The sequence below is a fragment of the Salvelinus fontinalis genome, chromosome 28 (genome assembly GCF_029448725.1).
Source record: "Salvelinus fontinalis isolate EN_2023a chromosome 28, ASM2944872v1, whole genome shotgun sequence".
In the NCBI taxonomy this organism is placed as follows: domain Eukaryota; kingdom Metazoa; phylum Chordata; class Actinopteri; order Salmoniformes; family Salmonidae; genus Salvelinus; species Salvelinus fontinalis.
In genome coordinates, this window is record NC_074692.1 from 14,076,425 (window position 1) to 14,092,328 (window position 15,904).

At 41.4% G+C, this 15,904-nt stretch overlaps 1 protein-coding gene across 2 annotated transcripts in view; it reads right to left on the reverse strand.

The window, feature by feature from the left end:
* Positions 1–15,904, reverse strand: part of si:dkeyp-14d3.1 (transmembrane protein 132C) — a 223,031-nt gene that overhangs the window by 9,155 nt on the left and 197,972 nt on the right. For both annotated transcript variants that reach the window (XM_055886730.1, XM_055886729.1), the window contains exon 7: positions 2,049–2,322. In XM_055886730.1, the coding sequence (XP_055742705.1) occupies positions 2,049–2,322 (274 nt within the window). The remainder of the gene's footprint in view (positions 1–2,048; positions 2,323–15,904) is intronic.

The window sequence follows — 15,904 nt, forward strand, 5'->3', positions numbered from 1 at the left end:
CAAATCAAAGAGAATGTTTTGGTAAAGATGAAATGTGAAGTTAGTTGTCTAAAATTGGATTTGAGTAAAATCTAGACCTTGCCTCTTAACTTGATACGCCCAGAGAATTGCCCTAAAGGCAGTTACGCCCACTTCTGACCCGAGGGTATAAAACCTGTGAGTTAAGAATTAACATATCAGACTAAGTGACCCGAACTGCAACCAAGGTCTAAAAAGTCAACGAACCCAAAACAAGTTTGAAGACAAAGAAATATTTTTCTACCCATGCTACGGATGAGTAACTGTGTCTAAGCGGGTGAATTCAAGCCGAACCACCTAGCCTCCACTCCCCATCGAATCGTGGTATCTACACTGTTTCATTCCTACGCTGTGAGCTCTGAGCTACAGAGCTGTCTGTCCTCAGAAGACCCCTTCCAGAGCAAGGGCAAGGAACAGACCAGTAAGCCAAAAAGGACACTGACATAATGAGGACAACTAGAGAGTTGTGCAGGAGAAGTGCGTCATTGAGCAGCCTGAACGGTCCACACGGGGAATCCACAGAGACCTTCCACACGTAATTACATAATTATATTCTGACCCATAAGAGCGGCAGTTTGGGGCAAGGCTAGGGATAGAATAAGCACAGCTGACAAATTCACCCAAATGTATATTTATCTCGTGTACTTTCTCTTTTTCTGTCTTCTAAATCCCCATTTTGGGTAACACGCACCATAGTATGTTGGCCCGTTATATTAAGTTCTAATCAATAGCCTAGAATGTGTTGTTGTGTATGTGTATCTTTTATCATCATTTTAGCTTTCTAGTAAATAAATACTCAACTAAGATTGGTGTGGTGCGAACTCATTGGTGGGACCCGGGTCCGTGCAGATTCCCGGATTATGCGACGTTCAGAACGAGACTGTAGAGGTAACTGATTAATTAGCGGCTGTTGTAAAATCGATATTCTGATATTCTTTGAGTTAATTTGCGAAATAGAAACTCAATAAAAATAATTTTCCCATGGTGCCCCAGGTTAATGAGTTCATAATTGCTTGATTCAGTTAATCACGCAATTATAAACCTTTAATCATTCGATGAGCAACAGTCGTCACATTAACTAATACAACGTCACGACAACGCCTATGTAGATATTCCATTAAAAATCAGCCGTTTCCATCTACAATAGTCAATTACAACATGAACAATGTCTACACTCAATTTTATGTTATTTTAATGGACAAAAAATTGGCTTTTCTTTCAAAAACAAGGACATTTCTAAGTGTCCCCAAACTTTTGAACGGTAGTGTATATTATTATTATTTTTAACTGCATTGTTGTTTAGCGGCTTGTATATAAGCATTTCACTGTTGTATTCGGCGCATGTGACTAATACAATTTGATTTGAGCTCTTTGTGAGGGAAGGAGTGTGACAGACCGGTAGTTTGGCCTGTCTCATCTCGTGCTTTTGGGCTGGGGAGTATTTTCCTCTGTGCCCAGCCTAACGGCAGGCAGGAGCCAGAGGACGGGTAATAATGAGTGTGGAGGTGAGGGTACATCTGCCTGCAAGACAGATGGATGAGTCCACACTGTCAAGATGCTGATCGGTTTCACACAGATATCATTAACTGACTGCTATTTATCCATTTAGCCTGTTTAGACTGACAAATGAAAGGACCCTGCTAGTGAGAGATGGCATGCTTACACTCTGCACCAGGGTGAGGCCCCATTTACTGTAACCACAGCCCAGACCTGGAGACATGGGACCATTGATAACCACCTGTCTGGCTGACTGAATGCATAAATATAGATTTTATCTCCTCCACTCAACATTTGCAAATCCCATTGTTATGACTGACTTAAGATGACTGTTTTAAAGTATTTTCAGCCCTAATATTAAAACAGAAAGCGATGTTTTACTGTTCTATTTTCCAACTCCTTTCACCTCCCCTTACTCCTCTCTATTCTCACTTGTTCCCTTTATTTTTTCTCATCCGTTGTACTGAAACACCTTATTACTGTACACAGTTCACATACTGTACTGTACACGCATGCAGACACATACAGCGTACCTGGATGGTGGTCATCCCCATGTCCAGTCCCACTAGTATGCGTCCATCCTGTAGCTGAGCTATCTGGGGGTCCTCCACCTTCAGGAAGTCCCACACCAGCCCAGTGATGTCCACCTGCCAATCACTGCCCAGCATGAAGGTCAGCTGACCACGGGGGTCAGCAGCTTCGGCCACAAAGTGTGTCAACACTCGAACCATGGCATTCTGGTACTGTAACGTGCAGCTCCTTCCTCTCCGGTCTTCATCATCCTCATCATCACTGTCCAGTGCAGACCTGCCATTACAAACAAAGCCAGTCATATAACATGAGAAACTAACCTCAACACTGGACAAGTCTAACATGAACATCTCAAGTCTAACATGAACATCTCTAACACCCACCCACTGATAGCAAATTCTGTTCAGGACGCTATAGGCAACCAATCATCTTCTCAAAGAAGGGAGTGTGTCTCAATGAGAATATTTATTGCAGTGTGAAAACAAGGCTTACAAGGTTACAATGTTGCTTTTGTAAAGTTGATTTTAAACAAATAACTATGTCATACATATACAGAAGACAGTAAGATAAATATCAGTGTCTGCTTTGTAAAAGTAAATCAGCCAAAGCAGCACTGGTGTCAAGCAGTGGGCCAGGACAGGCGTGCCTCTGATAAACACCAGTGCTTTGTCAACAGTGTGCTAATCACAGCACTGCAAAAAGTTACATCTAAGCAAGCCTAAATATCTTATATTGAGTGATAATTAAAAAAAAATCTTACCAAAATAAGCAAATAATTTTGCTTATTTGAATCTTAAATGGCGAATCCAACAATTTAGAACCTAATTTTCTTGATCTCCAGCACAATACCAGTGTCTACATATGTGAAAACAGCATATTTCTACGTTTTGTAAAACAAATAAAAAGTTGCAAAGTTCTACCCGATCATCAAAAGTTAAAACAGTGATTTTCAAACACTGAGATTCGCGGTGACGTAGGGAACAAAAAATAATACTCTCCCTCTGGCTAGAAACTCGTTGCAGGTTTTCAAAATCACCGTTTTTCTTACTTTTAATCCTACCCTGTGAGCATTTTGTAGGAACTTATATTTTTAACCACAGATCATAGGAATGTGCTGTTTCCATATACAGTGCTGTGAAAAAGTATTTTCCCCTTTCAAATTTTCTCCACTTTTGCATATTTTTTATACTGAACATATCAGATCTTCAACCAAAACCTAATATTAGATAAACGGAACCTGAGAGAACAAATAACTGAACAAGTACATACTTATTTCATTTATTTCAAAAACAAAGTTATGCAACACCCAATACCCAATGACCCTGTGTGAAAAAGTAATTGCCCCCTTACACTCAATAACTGGTTGTGCCACTTTTAGCTGCAATGACTGCAACCAAATGCTTCCTGTAGTTGTTGATCAGTCTCTCACATTGCTGTGGAGGAATATTGGCCCACTCTTCCATGCAGAACTGCTTTAACTCAGCAACATTTGTGGGTTTTCAAGCATGAACTGCCACAACATCTCAATTGGGATTAGGTCTGGACTTTGACTAGGCCATTCCAAAACTCAATTTCTTTTGCTTTTCAGCCATTTACACGTAGACTTGATTGTATTTTGGATCATTGTCTTGCTGCATGACCCACCTGCTCTTCAGCTTCAGCTCACAGATGGATGGCCTGACATTCTCCTGTAGAATTCTCTGATACAGAGCAGAATTCATGGTTCCTTCTATTTAGACAAGTTGTCCAGTTCCTGAGAAAGCAAAGCATCCCCAAACCATCACACTACCACCACCACAGGTTCTTACTGTGGAATGCAGTGTTCGGTTTTCGCCAGGCATAATGGGACCCATGTCATCCAAAAAGAATGTCAGGCCATCCATCTGTGAGTCATGCAGCAAGACAATGATCCAAAACACACAATCAAGTCTACATGAAAATGGTTAAAAAGCAATTTAAAATATATTTTACCTTAAATTGTCTTTAAAAAAAATGTAAGTGAATTATCACTTACGTAAGTTTTTCTTTAGATTACATAAGATATTTAGGCTTTCTTTGATTTCACTTTTTGCAGTGAGGGCCTCGCCTATCCTGTTGCCTCATCACCTCACGTCTGGCAATAAACACACACAACTACAAGGTTTGATATCATAATGGGAGAGAAAAGAGTGAAAGTTAATCTCTTGAAATGTAATTCTTGTGATTATCCTCTCTCGTTGTATTTTTTCCTGTCCGACACCGTTATTCCTCGATGTGTGGCAGAATGGGGTCTGGCAATGAAGAGTGAAGACACTAGCTAAGATGGTTAGAGATCAGCCTTAAGGCTCAGGATTCCCACTGACAAGATAAGAAGGATTTCAGAACGAGGGTTATTTTGACAAGTACTCACAGCAATGAATTAGTATTCAGTAAAACATAATACAACAAGTAAAGTGAATAAAGAATTGCAAATGCCTGTCTGCGTTTATTACACTGCGTTGGGACATTTCCAATTTAACTGTAGTTTGGGTTTAGCAGCCCTTAGTAATATGGAATATGCCTCGAGGTGCCGATTCAGCAGATACCAGATTACATTTGGACCTGGCAAAATGTGGAAGCTATACCATCCACTAGGGGCAACATGAGTGCCTATTACCATCTAGTAGGTTTGCGGCTTGCTAGGGTGTTGTGGATGGGGATAGTGGATGGGCATTTAAGCCGCTGACTGGTTCCGAGGGTCACGTGCTAGGCACTAATTTTAGTTTTAAGCCTTTCCCAAAACCTTAACCACTCAGAATTAATGCCTAAACTTAAGTTTAACCCTATCACTAACCTTAACCCTAAACTTAACCATTTGAAATTAATGCCTAAACGTAAGTTTTTGTTTAACTTTTGCAGAGTTTGGCTGACAGCTAAGATATGCCACTATGGCGTAATTCTGTTGCTGCAGTTATGCCACGGGTTGGCATTTTATTTGGAGATTGGGTTGGGGTTTAGCTGATCTAGTTTACAAATACTGTAGTGAGGGTCTTCTCTTGACATGTCCCTTACAGCAGAGCTCCCAGCTCCTATAGGCCAGGGTATGGGTAGTGGACAGGTCCAGTCCAGGGGGATTATTCCAAGTATGGGTAGAGGGAGAGAATGTGATTGGGACAGAGGGAGAGAATGTGATTGGGACAGAGGGAGAGAATGTGATTGGGACAGAGTGAGCGCATGTGATTGGGGCAGAGAGAGCAAATGTGATTGGGACAGAATGAGCAGACAACAGAGGTCCTGTGTGCATTATCAGCTGATGGCTCCCAATCCCTATTGCTAGTATTTTACTCCTGACATAAATCTAATCTGCAGGAAGGCACAGTGCAGCGATCTCCAATCTAATCTAAGATTAAAGGCCCAGTGCAGTCAAAAACGTGATTTCCTGTGTTTTATATACATTTCCACACTATGTGGTTGTACTGTGAAATTGTGAAATTTATGATAATGCCCTTTTAGTGTAAGAGCTGTTTGAGAAGACTGCCATAAATTTCACCCTGTTTCTGTGGGATGGAGTTTTGGCATTCCATGGGGATATCACCATGCGGTAAATTAATCTAATAGACCGATAAGAAGAGTCCAAACCTCTCTGCCAATAACAGCAAATATTCAGTTTTCCCCTCCCCACTCAGACCACTCCCAGATAGTCCAAGCAAAAATCTTGCTTGATAAATTGCCCGTTGCTGAAAAGCTATTTTGTTTCTTTTTGACCATTTTAATTGAAAACAATCACTATAACCAGGTCTCCATCCAACCTTTTTATGCCAGTAAAGTACATGTCGGGTAAAAAATGTCACGGCAGGCCTGATGGAAACAGCAATTTTTTTGGTAAACTTTTGAAATGTCGACCAAATAAAATAGACTAGACAAGGTGGGATATTTGTGTGTTGGTAAAATTCATTATGGGAGAAATGGCGGTATATTGGCAAATGTATAAAAAAAACAGAAATATAACATTTACATAAGTATTTAGACCGTTTACTCAGTACTTTATTGAAGCACCTTTGTCAGCGATTACAGCCTCGAGTCTTCTTGGGTATGATGCGACAAGCTTGGCACATATGTATTTGAGGAGTTTCTCACATTCTTCTCTGCAGATCCTCTCAAGTTCTGTCAGGTTGGATGGGGAGCGTTGCTGCACAGCTATTTTCAGGTCTCTCCAGAGATGTTCAATCGGGTTCAAGTCCGGGCTCTGGCTGGGCCACTCAAGGACATTTGGAGACTTGTCCCGAAGCCACTCCTGCATTGTCTTGGCTGTGTGCTTAGGGTTGTTGTCCTATTGGAAGGTGAACCTTTGTCCCAGTCTTATGTCCTGAGCACTCTGGAGCAGGTTTTCATCAAAGATCTCTCTGTACCAGTGTTTCCTCTGCGTTCATTTAAGTGTGGCGCTACACCACGACAGAATCATTCCCACCACACCAAAAGAAACATATTTTCAATAAAGTTCTGTAAAGCACATTTACCTTTCTTGGTAAATAGATAATCTCAAGAAAGTGACCAGTGCCCGGGTGACCAGTGTACGATACAGACGCTCTGCGGCACGAAACACAATTCACTTGAATCACTTCAGAATGCACCTTCGCGAGAAATGGTACACCAGGGACCAGTGCGCAAGTGACCAGTGGGCAATACATAAGCTCTGCGGTGCGAAACACAATTCACGGGAATCACCTCAGAATGCACCTGCGCGAGAAATGGTACACCAGGGACCAGTGCGCGAGTGACCAGTGGGCAATACATAAGCTCTGCGGTGCGAAACACAATTCACGTGAATCACCTCAGGGTGCTCCTGTGTGAGAAACTGCAAGAAAGGTATGTTAGCTTGTTTGTTTGACTAACGTTACCTAGCCAACTAGTCGAAGACATTTTGACCTTTTATCTAAAAACGCCCCCATAAAGAAAATTACAATTAAAAACAGGTTCAGCCCCTGGTTTGACCGTGATCTGGCAGAGTTACTTCACCTCAAGAATTTCATTTGGCGAAATGCTCGGCACATACACTCAGGCTGACTGGCTCTCGTTCAGGCAAATGAGAAATAAGTGCACGCAGGCTATCCGGAAGGCGAAAGTTAGATACTTTAAGGAGCATTTCTCTCTCTATGGGTCAAACCCCAAGAAGTTATGGAAAACGGTTAAAAACCTAGAGAATAAACCCTCCTCCTCACAGCCGCCCATGTCCCTTAAAGTTGATGATGTGGTTGTTACTGAAAAGAAGCACATGGCTGAGCTTTTTAAATCACTACTTCATTAAGTCAGGATTCCTATTTGACTCAGCCATGCCTTCTTGCCCGTCCAACATTTCCTCATCTCCCACCCCATTCTAATGCGACTAGCCCCGATGTTCCTCCCTCTTTTCCCCCTGCCCCGCTACAAAGTTTCTCCCTGCAGGCAGTCATTGAGTCCGAGGTGCTAAAGGAGCTCCTTAAACTTGACCCCAAAAAAACACCTGGGTTAGATGGTTTGGACCCTTTCTTCTTTAAGGTTGCTGCTCCCATCATCACCAAGCCTATCTCTGACCTCTTTAACCTCTCTCCTCTCTGGGAAGGTTCCCATTGCTTGGAAGGCCGCCATGGTGCATCCTTTATTTAAAGGGGGAGATCAAGCTGATCCTAAGTGTTATAGGCCAATTTCTACTTTGCCCTGTTTATCGAAAGTGTTAGAAAAACTTGTCAATAATCAACTCACTGGCTTTATTGATGTCTATAGTATTCTCCCTGGTATGAAATCTGTTTTTCTGCTCAGGTTATGGATGTGTCACTGCAACCGTAAAGGTCCTAAATGATGTCACAATTGTTCTTGATTCTAAGCAATGTTGTGCTGCTATTTTTATTGACTTGGCCAAAGCTTTTGATACGGTAGACCATTCCATTCTTGTGGGCCGGCTAAGGAGTATTGGTGTCTCTGAGGAGTCTTTGGCCTGGTTTGCTAACTACCTCTCTCAAAGAGTGTAGTGTATAAAGTCAGAACATCTGCTGTCTCAGCCACTGCCTGTCACCAAGGGAGTACCCCAAAGCTCGATCCTAGGCCCCTCCCGGATTTTGTGTTAAACGCTCTACAACAAAGCTTTCTTTTTGTACAAAGCTTTCTCCACCCTTAACCTTGTTCTGAACATCACGAAAACAGAGGTGATGTGGTTTGGTAAGAAGAATGCCCCTCTCCCCAACGGTGTGATTACTACCTCTGAGGGTTTAGAGCTTGAGGTAGTCACTCATCTCTGTATACCCGTCGCAAGACCCACTGGATGATGCTTCTTTATAAAACCCTTTTAGGCCTCACTCCCCCCTATCTGAGATACCTACTGCAGCCCTCATCCTCCACATACAACACCCGTTCTGCCATTCACAATCTATTAAAGGTCCCCAAAGCACACACATACCTGGGTCGCTCGTCTTTTCAGTTCGCTGCAGCTAGTGACTGGAACGAGCTCCAAATAAACTCTCAAACTGGACAGTTTTATCTCCATCTCTTCATTCAAAGACTCAATCATGGACACTCTTACTGACAGTTGTGGCTGCTTAGCGTGATGTATTGTTGTCTCCACCTTCTTGCCCTTTGTGATGTTGACTGTGCCCAATAATGTTTGTACCATGTTTTGTGCTGCTATCATTTGTGCTGCTGCCATGTTGTGTTGCTACCATGTTGTTGTCATGTTGTGTTGCTACCATGCTGTGTGGTCATGTGTTTCTGCTATGCTATGTTGTTGTTTAACTTCTCTAGGATAGGGGGCAGTATTTTCACGTTTGGATGAAAAGCATACCCAAATTCAACTGCCAGCTACTCATCCCCGGAAGATAAGATATGCATATTGTTAGTATATTTGGGTACAAAACACTCTGAAGTTTCTAAAACTGTTTGAATCATGTCTGTGAGTATAACAGAACTTATTTAGCAGGCAAAACCCAGAGGAAAACCATTCATATATATATATTTTTTTAGTCACTCTCTTTTGAATGAGTTTCATTTGGAAATCAGATTTCTAAGGGACCTGCTTGCAGTTCCTATCGCTTCCACTGGATGTCAACAGTCTTGAGAAATTGGGTGAGGTTATTCCTTTGTGTAATGAAGAAGTACGGCCATCTTGAACGAGAGTCACATTAAGTGTCCTGTTAGATAGAAGCGCTGACCAGAAAGCTGGCTATAGTTGGTTTTAATCCTGTATTGAACACAGATCATCCCGTCTTCAATTATATCGATTATTAACGTTAAAAAATACCTAAAGTTGTATTACAAAAGTAGTTTGAAATTTTTTGGCAAAGTAACCTTTGAAATATTTCGTAGTCACGTTTGAGCAATTTGGAAGCAGTGTTTTTCTGGATCAAACGCGCCAAATAAATGGACATTTTGGATAGATATAGACGGAATTAATCGAACAAAAGGACCATGTGTGATGTTTATGGGACATATTGGAGTGCCAACAACAGAAGCTCGTCAAAGGTAAGGAATGAATTATATTTTTATTCTGCATTTTGTGTCGAGCCTGCAGTGTTGAAATATGCTTCTCTGTCTTTGTTTACTATTGTGCTATCCTCAGATAATAGCATCGTTTGCTTTCGCCGAAAAGCCTATTTGAATTCTGACACCTTGTCTGGATTCACAACCAGTGTAGCTTTAATTTGGTAACTTTCATGTGTGATTTAACGAAAGTTAGATTTTTTAGTAATTTTCATAGTAATTAATTAGAATTTGGCGCTCTGCATTTTCTCTGGCTTTTTGCCAAGTGAGACAGTACCGTCCCGCCTAAACTCAGATTTCTGGATATAAATATGAACTTTACCGAACAAAACATACATGTATTGTGTAACATGAAGTCCTATGAGTGTCATCTGATGAAGATCGTCAAAGGTTAGTGATTAATTGTATCTCTATTTCTGCTTTTTGTTACTCCTCTCTTTGGCTGGAAAAATTACTGTGTTTTTCTGTGGCTATGTACTGACCTAACATAATCGTTTGGTGTGCTTTCGCCGTAAATCCTTTTTGAAATCAGACATGTTGGCTGGATCCACAACAAGTGTAGCTTTAATTTGGTGTCTTTCATGTGTGATTTCATGAAAGTTTGATTTTATAGTAAAATATTTGAATTTGGCGCTCTGCATTTTTACAGGCTTTTGGCCAAGTGGGACGTTAGCGTCCCACATATCCTAGAGAAGTTAAGGTCTCTCTTTATGTAGTGTTGTGGTGTTTAAAAAAAATCCCAGCCCCCATCCCCGCATGAGGCCTTTTACCTTTTTGTAAATAAAGGTTAAATAAATGTATTAAATAAATAAACTAGTTAACTACATAAGCTAGCTATAACCTAAAAACTCTACTACCATAATTTAGATCTATAATTTTGCTGCCACAATTGTAACGGCAATTAGCTATCCAATATCCCTGAGTATGTTGATGATAGAAACATGGTTAACTAACGTTACTAGTCTAGCAAGTTAGCTAGTTACTTCGTTTGGAACTGTATCAAGTGCAAGCAAGATAGCTCCATTTATCTGTCTTCGATTTGATATTTTTTTTCTCCGAATAGTTTATTGAAATATTTCCAGCCACAGCAGCGAACGAGAAAGGGAGAGCAGTGACAAGAGTGTCAGGTAATGTTAACTTAGCTAGCTAGCGTCAAATCAGCCTGAATTAAATGAAACTTTCTTTCGTTAGTTAACTCCTTAAAAGCTTAAGCTATCGGTTTTATAACAAGTGTGATCGATGCTTGGCTGCTGTTTGACAAACAAAAATAATCTTGCTCTTTTGTCCATAATAATCTTATCATGTAGGCTATACCCGCACTGTATATGCAAGCTGTTAGCTAGAGCACATGTGCCAATACCAGAGTGGGCACTTACGCTATATATTTTTGTGACAAAACCATCAGTAGAATTAATTTGCACATTGGAATTTAACCGCAAAAGTTATTTTTATGTGCACTATGTCATCATGCACAGCCTTTTATCCACAAACACGTTAATTTGATGGAAAAACATATTTGGTGGAAAAATGTGCATATTGTTTTTATACACATTTTTGAATTTTCACATGAAAATCGGTCGCCAATTGGGTGGAAACCTAGCCAATAACGTACTTATTTGTTTCCCAGAATTATTTGATATTGAGATAAAAATGGCTGCATTGTTTTGGCATTTGCTGCATGTTGTTTTTCTATTACAAAGACCTAATGAAGGTAATTTGAGGAGAGATGGACGGAACTGCAGCTGCATTTTCTCTTCCAAGAAAATCTCTAACTTTTATGGTCTACATTTCTGAGCAGGTGCACTTGAATGTCAAATGTCAAAGGAGGCCAGTTAGTGTCATTGTTTCGGCAAGGTCAGCATTTGAGGACAACACACAAGCACTTTTTTTCCTTTCTTTTCACACAAGCCCTTACAGTGGGAAGAAAAAGTATGTGGCAGCAAAGCAGCCCCAAACCGTGATGCTCCCTCCACCATAGTTTACAGTTGAGATGTTGGTGTGCTGTGCCTTTTTTTCTCCACACATAGTGTTGTGCGTTCCTTCCAAACAACACCATTTTAGTTTCATCTGTCCGCAGAATATTTTGCCAGTAGCTCTGTGGAACATCCAGGTGCTCTTTTGCGACTTAAGATGTGCAGCAATGTTTATTTTGGACAGCAGTGGTTTCTTCCATAATGTCCTCCCATGAACACCATTCTTGATTAGTGTTTTACGTATTGTAGACCCGTCAACAGAGATGTTAGCATCTTCCGGAGATTTAGCTGACACTCTAGGATTCTTCTTAACATTGAGCATTCTGCACTGTGCTCTTGCAGTCATCTTTAGTGGACAGCCACTCCTAGGGAGAGTAGCAACAGCGCTGAAATTTCTGCATTTATAGACAATTTGTCTTACCGTGGACTGACTTTTAGAGATACTTTTGTAACCCTTTCCAGCTTTATGCAAGGCAACAATTCTTAATCTTAGGTCTTCTGAGATCTCTTTTGTTCGAGGCATGGACAGCATCAGGCAATGCTTCTTGTGAATAGCAAACTAAAATGTTGTGACTGTTTTTTATGGGGCAGGGCAGCTCTAACCAAAATCTCCAGTCTCGTCTCATTGATTCAACTCCAGGTTAGTTGACTCCTGACTCCAATTAGCTTTTGGAGAAGTTATTAGTGTAGGGGTTCACATACTTTTCCCAACCTACACTGTGAATATTTAAATTATGTATTTAATATAGACAAGAAAAATACAATAATTTGTGTGTTATTAGTTTAAGCACACAGTTTGTCTATTGTTGTGACTTAGATGAAGATCAGATAAAATGTATGCAGAAATCCAGGTAATTCCAAAGGGTTCACATACTTTTTCTTGCCACTGTATATTATAAGAGACATGCAGATAAAAACAGAACATAAGAAGCACTTCCCAAATGCAACCTGTAACAAAGGAAACATAGCCATAATAAGAAAAGCATCATGACATGTTGCACATCCCTCACAGAGAGCACACTTGTTGGGAATTAAGTAATGTCCCTGCTTGTAAATGGTTATCTTGGAGGGGGCTGGGTGGGGGGGGGGGGGGGGACGTGCCCAGGGGTCTTGACTTCCAGGGGGCTGCCATTGATTTTGTTAGTCAGTCTCACTCAGATATCATATTAACATGGCATAAGTCATGGCAGAATTTGTAGAATTGTAGGAATTTAGCTTTAAAGGCCCCCACCAGAGGGCAATGCCACCCCTATTTCGATGTAATGCATGTCCTAAAGCGTTAAGTCTTGTTTAGGTTCCACCTTTGAAGAATGATGCAGGCTTCTAATACATATTCAGGAATTGGGGGTGGGAACGTTGTGGTGATTTCCACGTGTAGCAGAGAAATAACAACAAGTAGGGCTGTCAGTGCAGCTAGCTAGCATTATCGAGCTAGCAATCTGTTACACCGTATTCAAAAGATTAGCCAGCTGCCTAAGCTATGGCTGGTTCTGGAGATGGATTTGTCACAGGCATTTAGGGAAAACTTTGCCACAGACGGATAGGAAAAAACTTTGACTTTGCCATCTCCAAAGTTTTGGCATGTTCCATTTGGCCGCGAATCCGCCATAGATATAGAAAGAATAAGATGAAGCTCTGGTAATATGGATAGCCTAACTATTGAAAGGATTGGACTAGAGATGCGCCATGTTCATTACATTACATTCTAATGAACACGGTGAAACCTTTGGTAGGCTACTGGCAGACTATTTGGCTAAATTCAATTTAACACTAAAACATTCCTCTCCACCATCAAGAAAAGAGGCCACTAAAATGTTTTGCCACGAAGTGGCGGCCCCGCAACCAGAAATTAGAGCCGGCCCTGACTGTCATTCCCCCTCCCGCTCTCTTTGTCTCTCCTCTCTCTTTCTTTCTCTCTCCCCCGTGTCTGTGTGGAACACTTGGCAGCCTATCAGACGGAGGCAGGTCCCTTCTCTTGGTATTGTGGCTCTGAGTGGCCCCCTGCTCTGTGGACGGGTGCTGGTGCCCGCTCTTGTCACCAGTCACGCTGCTACTTTGCAAGGTCACGCATATTATTCCCTGATAAACAAAGACGGTCTGTCTCCAAGAGGTCTGTCGGCAGCCATGCCAGACCGGACACACTCTCATCAACAACAACAGAAATGGGCTGTCCCAACACACATTTGGAAAACAACATCGCACATAACACAACAAGCCCCCACAAATCCAAACTACAGTGAGCTCAGTGACACAGTGACACATGTTGTTGTTTTGGCTCTGTACTCCAGCACTTTGGATTTGAAATGATACAATGACTATGAGATTAAAGTGCAGACTGTCAGCTTTAATTTGAGGGTATTTTTATCCATATCGGGTGAAACATTTAGAAATTACAGCACTTTTTGTGCATAGTCCCCCCATGTTAGGTGATCAAAAGTATTGGGACAAATTCACTTATAAACTCAGCAAAAAAAGAAGCATCCTCTCACTGTCAACTGTGTTTATTTTTAGCAAACTTAACATGTGTAAATATTTGTATGAACATAACAAGATTCAACAACTGAGACATACTGAACAAGTTCCACAGACATGTGACTAACATAAATGGAATAATGTGTCCCTGAACAAAGAGGGGGGGGGGGTTAAAAGTAACAGTCAGTATCTGGTGTGACCACCAGCTGCATTAAGTACTGCAGTGCATCTCCTCATGGACTGCACCAGATTTGCCAGTTCTTGCTGTGACATGTTACCCCACTGTTCCACCAAGACACCTGCAAGTTCTCTGACATTTCTGGGGGAAATGGCCCTAGCCATCACCCTTCAATCCAACAGGTCCCAGACGTGCTCAATGGGATTGAGATCCGGGCTCTTTGCTGGCCATGGCAGAACACTGACATTCCTGTCTTGCAGGAAATCATGCACAGAACGAGCAGTATGGCTTTTGGCATTGTCATGCTGGAGGGTCATGTCAGGATGAGCCTGCAGGAAGGGTACCACATGAGGGAGGAGGATGCCTTCCCTGTAACGCACAGCGTTGAGATTGCCTGCAATGACAACAAGCTCAGTCTGATGATGCTGTGACACACTGCCTCAGACCATGACGGACCCTCCACCTCCAAATCGATCCCGCTCCAGAGTACAGGCCTCGGTGTAACGCTCATTCCTTCGACGATAAACGCGAATCCAACCATCACCCCTGGTGAGACAAAATCGCGACTCATCAGTGAAGAGCAGTTTTTGCCAGTTCTGTCTGGTCCAGCGACGATGGGTTTATACCGTCTGTAAGCTGTTCATGTCTTAACGACCGGTGCATGTTCATTAATTGTTTATGTTTCATTGAACAAGCATGGGAAACAGTGTTTAAACCCTTTACAATGAAGATCTGTGAAGTTATTTGGATTTTTACAAATTATCTTTGAAAGACAGGGTCCTGGAAAAAGGGACGTTTCTTTTTTTGCTGAATTTATGTGTATTAAAGTAGTCAAAAGTGTATTATTTCGTCCCATATTCCTAGCACTCAATGATTACATCAAACTTGTGATGCAGTGTTGGATGCATTTGCTGTTTGTTTTGGTTGTGTTTCAGATGACTTTGTGCCGAATAGAAATGAAGGGTAAATAATGTATTGTGTCATTTTGGAGTCACTTTTATTGTAAATAAAAATAGAATGTTTCTAAACGCTTCTACAATAATTTGGATGCTACCATGATTACGGATAGACCTGAATTAATCATGAAAAATGATGAGTGAGAAAGTTACAGACGCACAAATATCATACCCCCAAGACATGCTAACCTCTCACCATTTCAATAACATGGGAGGTTAACTTTTTTGGGCGGGTATGATATTTGTGTGTCTAACTTTCTCACTCATCATTATTTACGATTCATTCAAGTCTACCCGTAATCATGTTAGCATCCAAATTAATGTAGACATGTTTAGAAGCAAATTCTATTCTTATTCACAGTAAAAGTGACTCCAAAAGGACACAATTCAATATTTACCATTCACTTATCATTCATACCCTCAAATGAATGCTGACAGTCTGCACTTTAACCTCATAGTCATTATATCCTTTCAAATCCAAAGTGCTGGAGTACAGAGCCAAAACAACACAAAGTGTGTCACTGTCCCAAAACTTTTGGAGCTCACTCTATATGCCTCTTTGTCAGTCAGTGAAAAAGTTTAATGAGCCAGAAGCCTTTATTTCCAGGCTGGCAGGTGAGGGAGGGGACACTTTCCAGATACAATAGTGAATATGTCCTGTACTAATTCCAGTAGGTAGACCTGAGGAGTGTGAGGCCAGCAGCACAAAGAGTGTGAGGCCAGCAGAATTAGGTGTTGGTGGATAAGGTATTAGAGGAGACGAGGTCTTGGGCCCGGGGGGAGATGTGTGACCTTCACACAAAGGTTCATACAAA